At 40.8% G+C, this 11,041-nt stretch overlaps 1 protein-coding gene across 1 annotated transcript; it reads right to left on the reverse strand.

The window, feature by feature from the left end:
* Positions 1-2,733: 2,733 nt before the first annotated feature.
* On the reverse strand, positions 2,734-9,876 carry crybgx (crystallin beta gamma X). The gene is made up of 6 exons (XM_062068533.1): positions 9,764-9,876; positions 9,594-9,642; positions 9,286-9,407; positions 8,019-8,154; positions 5,585-5,724; positions 2,734-2,919 (listed from the first exon to the last, which is right to left on the reverse strand). Exons 1-6 carry the CDS (start codon positions 9,805-9,807, stop codon positions 2,787-2,789), a joined length of 624 nt encoding a protein of 207 aa, XP_061924517.1. The 5' UTR covers positions 9,808-9,876; the 3' UTR covers positions 2,734-2,786.
* Between the last annotated feature and the right edge of the window lie 1,165 nt (positions 9,877-11,041).

Below are 11,041 nucleotides of genomic sequence, written 5' to 3' on the forward strand. Positions count from 1 at the left end.
GGTTCACATACATAAACTCTGTTATTATTTTTGTTTCCTCTACACTTAAAGTCCAATATAACACGGTCATTGGGGTCGATAAAATAACGATTGCGTTATTCCCGGGGTCGCTGTATTTTAACTTTTTTTAATCCTTTTTTTCCGAAAGAATACAATAAAATAGTTGCCAAAACCAGACGTGAAGTGAATGGTGGATCATGCTCCCACGTCACAGCATGGGGCTGGCACTTACCACCACTATGTTTGGACATATTTTGGTCGATATTTTGTTACTTTTATTTAGTAACATTTTTATTGAGTAACTTCTAGTTTCTTCCGATAAAGAAAAAAAAAGGTTTACACTGCTGCTCGTTCGTGCTGCGCACCTTCATGTTGGTCGTCAAATCTAAGTGCTACATTTCTATTTAGTAGCCCTTCTCCGACACATTTTGTAGACTTATCAAAGCACTTGTTTTCTTTGTCTCACCGCTTCATTTTCACCTGGCTAGCTGCTCAGCTGGCCCATCCACTCCAAAGACAACAATAACTCCAGCAAGTGAAGGAAAAAACGTGAGTATGGCTTTGTGTTCTTCTTGCACCCTTCTCATGGAGAGGTTGTCCCTGCTAGAGTGAAGCTACGATGACGCACAACAGATTTAGATGGTTAGTTAGTCTTACACCCCAGTCCTACAGTGTTTCCTCTAGACTGCCAAGATACCTGTGGCTGTGGGGCCGTGGTCAACATAATATCGAGTAATTTGCATAACTTGCTATAATATGATTTTCTTTAAAAAGGCTAAAAAAAAGTATACATACATTTAAAGCATATGTTAGTATTAGTGTTAACATACAGTATATATATTTTTTTTATTGTTTTGCCATTTTTCCAATTTCCAGTTTTTTGTACATCGTTGAGATTGTTTAGACTTTTAATGACTTTTTTATTAAAAACAATCCTCTGGTGTTATAAAATGTACACATGTTTACATTTTGCAAAGCAGTCTACTGAAAATGATGAAAGCGCCAATCTACATAACAACCAACGCTGTGGTCAAGTTGGAATTGCCACAAACATTTCAAGATATTCAACACTCCACTGCCATCTGGCGGCTATAGTGGATAGTGCACACCCCAAATTTGTCAAGTTGTCTGGTACACCGTGACAAATGGGGCCATATGAATCTTCTTCCTATTGTAACTAACAGCCCATTCTCTGCAGAAAATCAGTTTTACACAATTAACCAGTTGTGTGTTATTATGGGATTTGTACAAATACATCAATTTAATCTCTAAACTAGAAGCCTTCTTCAGCCTTGTAACCTTTTTACCTTTTGGCCTTGTCTTTTACCAAGGACCTCAAAATCTGTGGTTAACCCAGCTAGTCAATTGTAAAAAGTGCACGTTTTTTGGGATTCATTGACCATTCGTCAGTCGTTTCCTTAGTGACTCTTTAAGAATCTCTAAAGCTCAATATTCTTACATTGTTTAACGTTCAAGTAACTGGAGCTCAGGTTATATTGCTATGTTAATAGCAATAATGATAATGAGGAGTATGATCATTCAATTCGAGGTGTCCAACCTTCTTCCAAAGGCTGCACGCAGAAAAAAAAATCAATTGATGCAGTGGTCATTTTGATATTACATGGGCTAAAACAAGCCACATAGATATGCTAATTGACTGCATGCATATCAGCTTTGATTGATGGGCGTAGTCTTTTTTTTCCCATCTTAAATGATGCCTTCTCATTAAATAATCAAACAGCCTTCAGGACACCCCTCTGCAGTGATGACCCTTCTTCACCATTTAAACATCCTTCACTTGAGCAGTTCACACTTTTAGTAGACTATTAATCAAAGTTGATGATAAATGGCTGACTTGGGCACATGGATGTTTTTCCCCAGTTGGACAGAGCAAGTTCTGGCTAAACTAATTGCCACATTTGAAGGTAGTACAGTACATCCGTGCTTTTTCGCTGTTCTGCATTTGATAGACCAGCATATTCATAGATTTCTTTGCTTTTAATTGTGGCGTACCGTATGAATACACTATTTTTCAGATTATAAACCGCACCCACATAACTTTAGAAGAAAGAAAAGATGTTTTAATATATTAGCCACACCGGAAGATAAGCCGCATATATATATATATATATATATATATATATATATATATATATATATATATATATACACCTTAATTGTTTCCAAACGGTGCCTGTATCACGCAGTAAAATGGCTGATCAAACAGTCATTGAAGTCTTTATCCATCCTTTGAGATGAATAAGATGCTCTTTTTAAAATGGTTCAAGATGTTCATCAGGATTCTTCTTCCTTGTACTTTGTGAACACTTTGAGTTTGAACAGTTTTATAAAGTGGATCATTTTAGTAGATTGTTTGATTTCTTTGCTTAATCCATTCCATAATTTAGCCTTTCAAAGAAAAATCCATAGATAAGCCACACATTTGTAAAAGCTGCTGGGTTCAAAGTTTGGGTAAAGAGTAGTGACGGACTGAGTCCAGAAAATACAGTAATTTTCTGAAGTTTTCGACAGCTAGATGTTTTAGTTTGGTGTTTAACCAGCCAGGTTTTAAATCTTTTTTTGGTGTTCTTATTGTAATGTCTGCAAGATTTTGAGGGTTTTAACTCCACCATATTTCGGTTGATATTTAACGTCTGTGCTGTCCGTGCAATGTTTCACAGCAACATTTCTGCACTTCTTTGAACAAAATGATATTGGCAGACAAAAAGGAAATCTGTTTATGAAAGTGTTTATAATGGACTCAATTTTGTAATAAAAATGTACAGTTAGTTGAAGCGGACTCTTCTCATAGAACCAACAGTGTTGTTCTGGCTGCCCCAGTCTGAGAAGTTGTTGTAGTCTCGTTTCTCCAGGACGTAATGAGACCCTCTGTAGTTCGGCTCTTGATACACAACCCACCTGTGTAACACAGCAAAGATTAAGCACCCTGACCTTAAAAAAAATAAATAAAAATACAACCATGAATGAAATTGTCTATTTTGAATCTTGACTGCCATGCTATGCAATTAATTAGGGGTACAACCATATAATTAGTATAACACTGAGGTACTCATCTAAAATTGTAATAGGTCCAGATAAAGAACTTTTTTTTTAAACGAAAGTTAGCTTCTTTTGTCGGTCTCTTCATTTAGAGTCGCCATGTTTACCGCCTGGAATGCACAGATTTAATTGGCTGAGCAGTATCTTGTGGGATGGTTCAACTCGCATGCAATTGGTCCGGGTTGGGGAAGCGATCTTGCCCCAAGTGGAGGAGTTCAAGTACCTCAGAGTCTTGTTCACGAGTGAGGGAAGAGTGGTTCACGAGATCGACAGGCGGATCGGTGTGGCCTCTTAAGTAATGCAGACACTATCGATCCGTTGTGGTAAAAATGGAGCTAAGCCAGAAGGCAAAGCTCTCAATTTACCGGTCGATCTTTGTTCCCATCCTCACCTATGGTCATGAGCTTTGGGTTATGATCGAAAGGTCATAACCCAAAAGCAAGATCACGGGTACAAGCAGCCGAAGTGAGTTTCCCCCGTCGGGTTGCGGGGTTCTCCCTTAGAGATAGGGTGAGAAGCTCTGTCATCCAGGAGGAGCTCAAAATAAAACTGCTGCTCTTCCCCATCGAGAGGAGCCAGATGAGGTGGTTCGGGCATCTGGTCAGGATGCCACCCTGATGCCTCCCTTGGGAGGTGTTTAGGGCACGTCCGACCGGTAGGAGGCCACGGGGAAGACCCAGGACACATTGGGAAGACAGTCACTCCGCTGGCCTGGGAACGCCTCGGGATCCCCCGGGAGGAGCTGGACGAAGTGGCTGGGGAGAGGGAAGTCTGGACTTCTCTGCTTAGGCTGCTGCCCCCACCACCCGACCTCGGATAAGCAGAAGAAAATGGCTGGATGGATGGGCAATTGGTCAGTGTATTTCCTGATCCGATGAACCAGTACTGTAAAGTCTATAAATGTTGCGTCAGTCAAACTAGAAGCGCTCAATCAAAACTAAATACTTATTTAAGTATTTGACTATCGATCCAGGTCCATATGGGACGCCGTCTGGTTCTGTACTTGGACCGCCAGTTACTATATCCCTGTTATAATATATCAAACTTATTGCAAAAGTCAAAGTACAACAATAAAGACTAAATCTGGACCAAATCCTCTGTCAAGTATTGGAGCAATTTGACACCATCTTGACCCTGAGATTTAAAAGTTTAACACCTATTTTGGTTTTGATACTTTTGGTTTAGTTCATTACACATATTTGTTAAGCCAGCGCGACACTAAGGGCCTGGTTTCCTAAGATCCAAATACAGTGTGTGCAATCTATAAAATAGCATGTACTATTAGTGGGTGTGTTGCATGCCATCTACTAACACTGCTTGTGTGATTGAAAAGTGGCACAAACCACCTTATTTAAAAGAGGATTTTGCATGTACTATACGGGGCATCACCACGGAGATATTCTCATTTACTTACTTATTTTATCATGCTCCTACCTGTAGCGTTTTGCTATGTTTTCAAATATGCAAAATACCACATTTTATTAGCATTTTAGAGGCAGTCGTGCAGTGCATCCACATTGATATTACTTTTCTTTTACTGCTGAAGGTGCATACTCCAAGAAGTTTTGATCATATATAATATGTTAGTAATACCTATTCTATGTGAAAAAACAAACATTAAAAAATATTAACTGACACCAAAACCCATCAACTGAATTTGTTTTAATCAGTCCCCTTAACTCATCCAGCAGCTATGAAATTATGAAAGGATGTTGCTGAATAGACGATGTGTCTAATATTTTATTTTTGACCGTCCAAATATGTTGAAACATATACGTAGGATGGAGGATTCTCTATCCATCGTATGTCTTTGCAGCACAAACACTTCTCTCACAGCCATGTGTGGAACTGTGTCACGTCCTTTTCAAACGTGCTAAATAAAACGTAGAATGTTGCTTCCAAAATGGTGATGAGTGTTGATAGATCACATTGCGCATGCTTTAAAATGTATTTGCATTTTCCTCTCCCAGTATTGAGCGCGTTTTGATAATCAGCATATATTCTGCATTTTAATGAAGGCAGAGACGCAAATGGATTGGATTACTTATTCTGCACAATTAACAGACGCAATCCACTTTGCACATGTTTAGTAGACCAGCTTTGCATATGCTATAAAGTTTGCACATGTTTTAGTATATCCATCCATCCATTTTCTACCGCTTGTCCCTTTTGGGGTGGCGGGGGGTGCCGGAGCCTATCTCAGCTGCATTCGGGCGGAAGGCGGGGTACACCCTAGACAAGTCGCCACTTCATAGGGTTAAATGCTGGTCCTAAATGTATTTAAATGGGTCCTAAAAAGTTTAGTGCTTGATTACGCTGCCTAAGCTAAGTAGAAATTGGTTGAGAACACGCTTCCAATCTTGTCAATGGATCAAGACTTTTTTGATGAGAATCAAGTTGGGGCAATGAGTATAATCCATCCATCCATCCACTACCGCTTGTCCCTTTTGCGGTCTATCTTAAATAATAAATGCAAGCTTATTATTGTAAATGTTGTCTGAAAGGCGGGAGGGCGGGCACTCACGCTCCTCCCAGCACACGGATGGAGGCTAATCTGTTGAGGCTGTAGCGGCTCAAAAGGTTGGGAATGTCATCCTGGATTTCCATCTTCTTACCGGAAAAGCCGGCTCGTTCAAATAGCTGAGCTTTGGCAGGGTTGTTGTCCTGTAAAACACACCAACATTTTCCATTGAGGGCTGCATATAGAACATTTTACACTTTAACTATGATATTCTTCACGTACATTTTAACACACTACTATCAAGTCACTGTGGCAAAATATGATATTAAATACATGTTATAGGTAACTAAGGGACCCTTTCAAACTCATTCTCCTTAAAGGCCTACTGAAACCCACTACTACCGACCACGCAGTCTGATAGTTTATATATCAATGATGAAATCTTAACATTGCAACACATGCCAATACGGCCGGGTTAACTTAAAGTGCAATTTTAAATTTCCCGCTAAACTTCTGGTTGAAAACGTCTATGTATGATGACGTATGTGCGTGATGTCAAACGTTGAAACGGAAGTATTCGGACGCCATTGAATCCAATACAAAAAGCTCTGTTTTCATCTCAAAATTGCACAGTATTCTGGACATCTGTGTTGGTGAATCTTTTGCAATTTGTTTAATGAACAATGAAGACTGCAAAGAAGAAAGTTGTAGGTGGGATCGGTGTAATAGCGGCTGGCTGCAGCAACACAAACAGGAGGACTTTGAGGTGGATAGCAGACGCGCTATCCGACGCTAGCCGCCGACCGCATCGGTGATCGGGTGAAGTCCCTCGTCGCACCGTCGATCGCTGGAACGCAGGTGAGCACGGGTGTTGATGAGCAGATGAGGGCTGGCTGGCGTAGGTGGATGGCTAATGTTTTTAGCATAGCTCTGTGAGGTCCCGTTGCTAAGTTAGCTTCAATGGCGTCGTTAGCAACAGCATTGTTAACCTTCGCCAGGCTGGAAAGCATTAACCGTGTATTTACAGGTCCATGGTTTAATAGTATTGTTGATTTTATGTCTATCCTTTCAGTCAAGGGCTTATTTCTTTTGTTTCTATATGCAGTTAAGCCCGATGCTATCACGTTAGCTCCGTAGCTAAAGTGTTTCGCCGATGTATTGTCGTGGAGATAAAAGTCACTGTGAATGTCCATTTCTCGTTCTCGACTCTCATTTTCAAGAGGATATAGTATCTGAAGTGGTTTAAAATACAAATCCGTGATCCACAATAGAAAAAGGAGAGAGTGTGGAATCCAATGAGCCAGCTTGTACCTAAGTTACGGTCAGAGCGAAAAAAGATGCGTCCTGCACTGCACTCTAGTCCTTCACTCTAACGTTCCTTATCCACGAATCCTTCATCCTGGCTCAAATTAATGGGGTAATCGTCGCTTTCTCGGTCCGAATCGCTCTCACTGCATTGAAAACAACGGGGAAATGTGAGGAGCCTTTCAACCTCTGACGTCACGCTACTTCCGGTACAGGCAAGGCTTTTTTTATCAGCGACCAAAAGTTGGGAACTTTATCGCCAATGTTCTCTACTAAATCCTTTCAGCAAAAATATGGCAATATCGCGAAATGATCAAGTATGACACATAGAATGGATCTGCTATCCCGTTTAAATAAAAAAATGTAATTTCAGCAGGCCTTTAATTGTCTTCGCAATTTCCGCCAGGAGGTTTATGTAATCACCGGGCTTGTGAGTTTGCAAAATAACCCGAAAAGATATTGCCGCATTTTGATGAAACTTTCAGGAAATGTTAGAAATGGGGTAAGGAACAAATGGTTCGATTTTGAGGGCGATCCAGATCATTTCGATGATATTATTATTATTGTTATTATAGGTTACAAGGCTGAACTTCTTTGTGTGTGCTAGCTTCCCCGCCTCCAACCACAGATACAAAACAGTGGATGACTGACAAGAGGGCCTTTTTGTAGCCTGTTTGGAAGCGACAGATGAACAAAACAAACATGTCCTCACATGAAAATGTCCTTTTACTGGGGTTTGTCTGTTTGTTAGTAAGCAACATAACACAGAAGGTTATGGGTAAATTTTGATGTAACTTTCAAGAAATGGGATTGGGAAAAAGTGATTAAATTTTGGGAATAATCCAGATTTGGATTCAGGAATTTTCAAAAGGAATTATTCTGCGCTCTCCTAGTGCTTTTCTAGTTATTAGTTATGCAACACATTTTATTTTATTTTTTACAGATCTTTAAAATATTCAGAAACTTGCCAAATCTTGGGAGCATGTGTAATCTAGTGAACATTGGCACACACGGTAATCATCATAGACAATATACTGTACGATACAGATCTAGTCAGCCATTTTTGTTTGTACCTGACATTTTGGGGCGGAGAGATTTGGGCAATTTTCAGTTTTTCTTTGATTTCTGTGTAATGTTCTGACGTCGGCCTTATGTGATCTCTTCTGATGTTACACGTGTGCTGCTCTCTCACCTGTTTGACAGCTCGCACGGAGGAGATGTGGTCCACCTGTGCACACCACTTGTCATAGCAGCTGTACTTGCCATGATCAGACATGTCCCACAGGTACTGGCGACCTCGGAAGCTCTCATGCTCGTAACCAACCCATCTAAACGGAACAGTGAGAAGAGTCAAAGAGATAGTGAGTTCCATTATTATCGGTAGTACAATTGTGTTTGACCAGAGGAAGACACAATGATTTCATTAATTTCCAATTAAAGGTAATTTGATTGTAGGATGCCCTTATTTGTTTTCCTTCCTGTGTAGACCCTGTATTAGTATGTAGCAGTGACCTCTTCTTACCTCCTAGATGGCAGTGTGCAGGCCCTGAATGCAGAGTCCTGTATAAAGACAGTCTGGACAACTAAGCAACAGGTGCCATGTTGGACACCAAGGGCGTGTGCGACTGTGCCCGGAAGCATGCAATTGAGTCGTTCTGAAGGTAGTTTTCCTGACAAAATAAACCATAATACTACGTCTAATTAAAAGCCTAAACATACTCCAGCTTATAAACTTGCAATAAAACGTGCCTTTTTTTCGTCAAAGTATAATTTTAAGGGCAATTTTGCAGCTGTATTTTATGCACTTCGCCGCTATATTCATGCAGTGTTTAGTGACCAGCAGGCTTCTAATGCCGGCGCAACGCACATCAGAAAATACAGAACAACCAAAAAACATGTTACCCTCATTTTGCCAAAATCCTCATTAGCTTTGGACCAACAACTACAGATAAATTATGACTGGTGTGTGAAGTATGTACTGTGGTGGCTGCCTCCAATGTATAGTTTATAATTAATGCGCTATATGCCCGTGCTTTTATTTTTTAAAATATTTTTCATGGGTTTTGCTTTGGCGAGTATTAATTCACTTTTACTGCGAGAGAGATATACTACCTTTCCCATGTGTACAAGATACTGTTATTCATTAGCACTCTAGCCTTCCAATTCTTCTCATTCTAAATAACCTTCTAGCCAATCTTTAGTTTCCATAATTTTTTTTGTTGTGATTCAAATGCTACTGGCGAGTGGAGCGTCCCCATGCCGCACATCCAGGCATGTTTAGCAGCGGCTCCAAAATAATGTCCAATATGGCGCCTTATAGTCACGTGAGGGGCTTTTGAGCAATCATTTAGATCATCTAAAACCAAGTTGTCCATACTTTGTCTATACACGGCTCTGCCTGTATGTATTAGCATGTAGCAGTGACCTCCTGTTACCTCTGGATAGCAGTGTGCACTTACGCTCCGCTCTCCACCTGCACAGAATTGCATCTTTCGGGGAAGTTTTTGTCACTGAGCCTAGAACAGTCAGAGCTCAGGTCCAGACGCCTGCCCGCAAAGTTTCGTTGCTCATAAAGGGTCACCTAAAATGACAACACCAAGGGATACTTGATCAGACCCAACCTTTATCACGTGGTTTTATTTGCTATTGGAGAAAAGCATCTATCAGCACATAATTGTTGACATACACAGGAGAGTACCTCCCAAAATGTAATAGGCCTAAGCGTTTTTTAATTTATTTTATTACAACTATAATTAGTTGGACTCACCCTCCCACTGGACCCGTAGAAGGCACGTTGGAGTACAGATCCCAGCTTGCTGTAGATATGTACATATTTTCATCACATCATATTGTTTTTTTTGTTTTTTTTGAAGATTTGTGAAAGACTAGGCTGCAGCGTACGGGCCCACCACTTGCCGTAGGTGGCCGTCAACATACCTGGTTGGTTGGGATAATCCTGGGAGCTTAGTGAAGATGTTCATGTCAGCTCGGTGAGGCCATGCCAAAGCTCCTTAAATACAGAATGTCGGGTTGAGCCGACAGCTACCAGAAAGCTCACAGCGATTCTCGCACAGCCCTCGACTCTATTGATATGCTAAACATGTGACTCCGCTCATGTTGTCTCCTCTGCGGGACACACGAACACGCCAGGTAGCCCATTTGGGCGTGTGCTTGTAAATATACAAACAACAAGGTGAGAGAAACATCTCACATTTCGGCATGTACATGTGTGCACAGGAAAGTGCCGCGCGAGCTGTTTGAGCATGGAACAATTCAGCATTTTGCACAACAGCCTGTAAACAATACACCTGATGATAATGACTGCATTCACCCTTTGTGTTGCTTGAGTTCCAGCACACTGTTCACTAAAAGGTCACAACAATGAGAGGGGCTTCACTTTCCATACAAGGGCCCAATGGGAACATATGTTGCTGTTATACAGCACATGGATTAAACTTGTGGCTATAGTTAAACGTCACTGTGCTTGGGGAGGAGAGGAGACAATTTTAGGGGTGGCAAATACTGAACATTTAGAGCGATCCGATTACAAGCAAATACTGGGTCAGTATTGCCCATAGTTACCTTTTAACATTTTTCAAGATTGTTGATTTTTGCCTTTTAATTGGTTGATCATAATATTAGTTAGAATAAAAATGCATGACGAAGACTTTAGGCAAACAGGAAAAATAATCGAATGTATTAGTGACCAATTTAACAATATACAGTGGTAACTCCTGTGATGAGGTGGCGACTTGTCCAGGGTGTACCCCGCCTTCCGCCAGAATGCAGCTGAGATAGGCTCCAGCTCCCCCCGCAACCCCGAAAGGGGCAAGCGGTAGAAAATTGATGGATGGACAGTAGTACCACTGTTTACTTTTAGTATCCCTGCCATGAGTTGGTGTAGCAAACATCACAGTGAAGCAGATAAGACACAGGTGTCCAAATTTGGCCCACCACATCATTTTATGTTGTTCACCATATGATTTTAATGTGGCCCGCCACAAAATATCGTAGACCACCACTTAATTTTAATGTAGCCTGTCCCATAATTATAAAGTGACATGCCACATAATTCTAATGCGGCCTGCCACATTTAATGTCGCTTTCCACCTCATTTTAAAATGGCCCACCACCTAATTTCATGTTGTCTGCCATATGATTTTATAAAAGGTGCAACATATTGTTTTATGATTGAGCCAAGTACGAACCTCGAAG

This window comes from Entelurus aequoreus, linkage group LG02 (assembly GCF_033978785.1).
Source record: "Entelurus aequoreus isolate RoL-2023_Sb linkage group LG02, RoL_Eaeq_v1.1, whole genome shotgun sequence".
In the NCBI taxonomy this organism is placed as follows: Eukaryota; Metazoa; Chordata; class Actinopteri; order Syngnathiformes; family Syngnathidae; genus Entelurus; species Entelurus aequoreus.

Bases quoted from the DNA above. Each gene is read 5' to 3' on its own strand.
- crybgx (XM_062068533.1), bottom strand. From the start codon at position 9,807: ATGAACATCTTCACTAAGCTCCCAGGATTATCCCAACCAACCAG. The intron at 8,155-9,285 runs GTAAGTGCACAC...TGTTCCGTTTAG, and splicing joins GTGCAGGTGGAGAGCGGAGC to ATGGGTTGGTTACGAGCATG. The intron at 2,920-5,584 runs GTGAGTGCCCGC...TGTGTTACACAG, and splicing joins ATCCGTGTGCTGGGAGGAGC to GTGGGTTGTGTATCAAGAGC.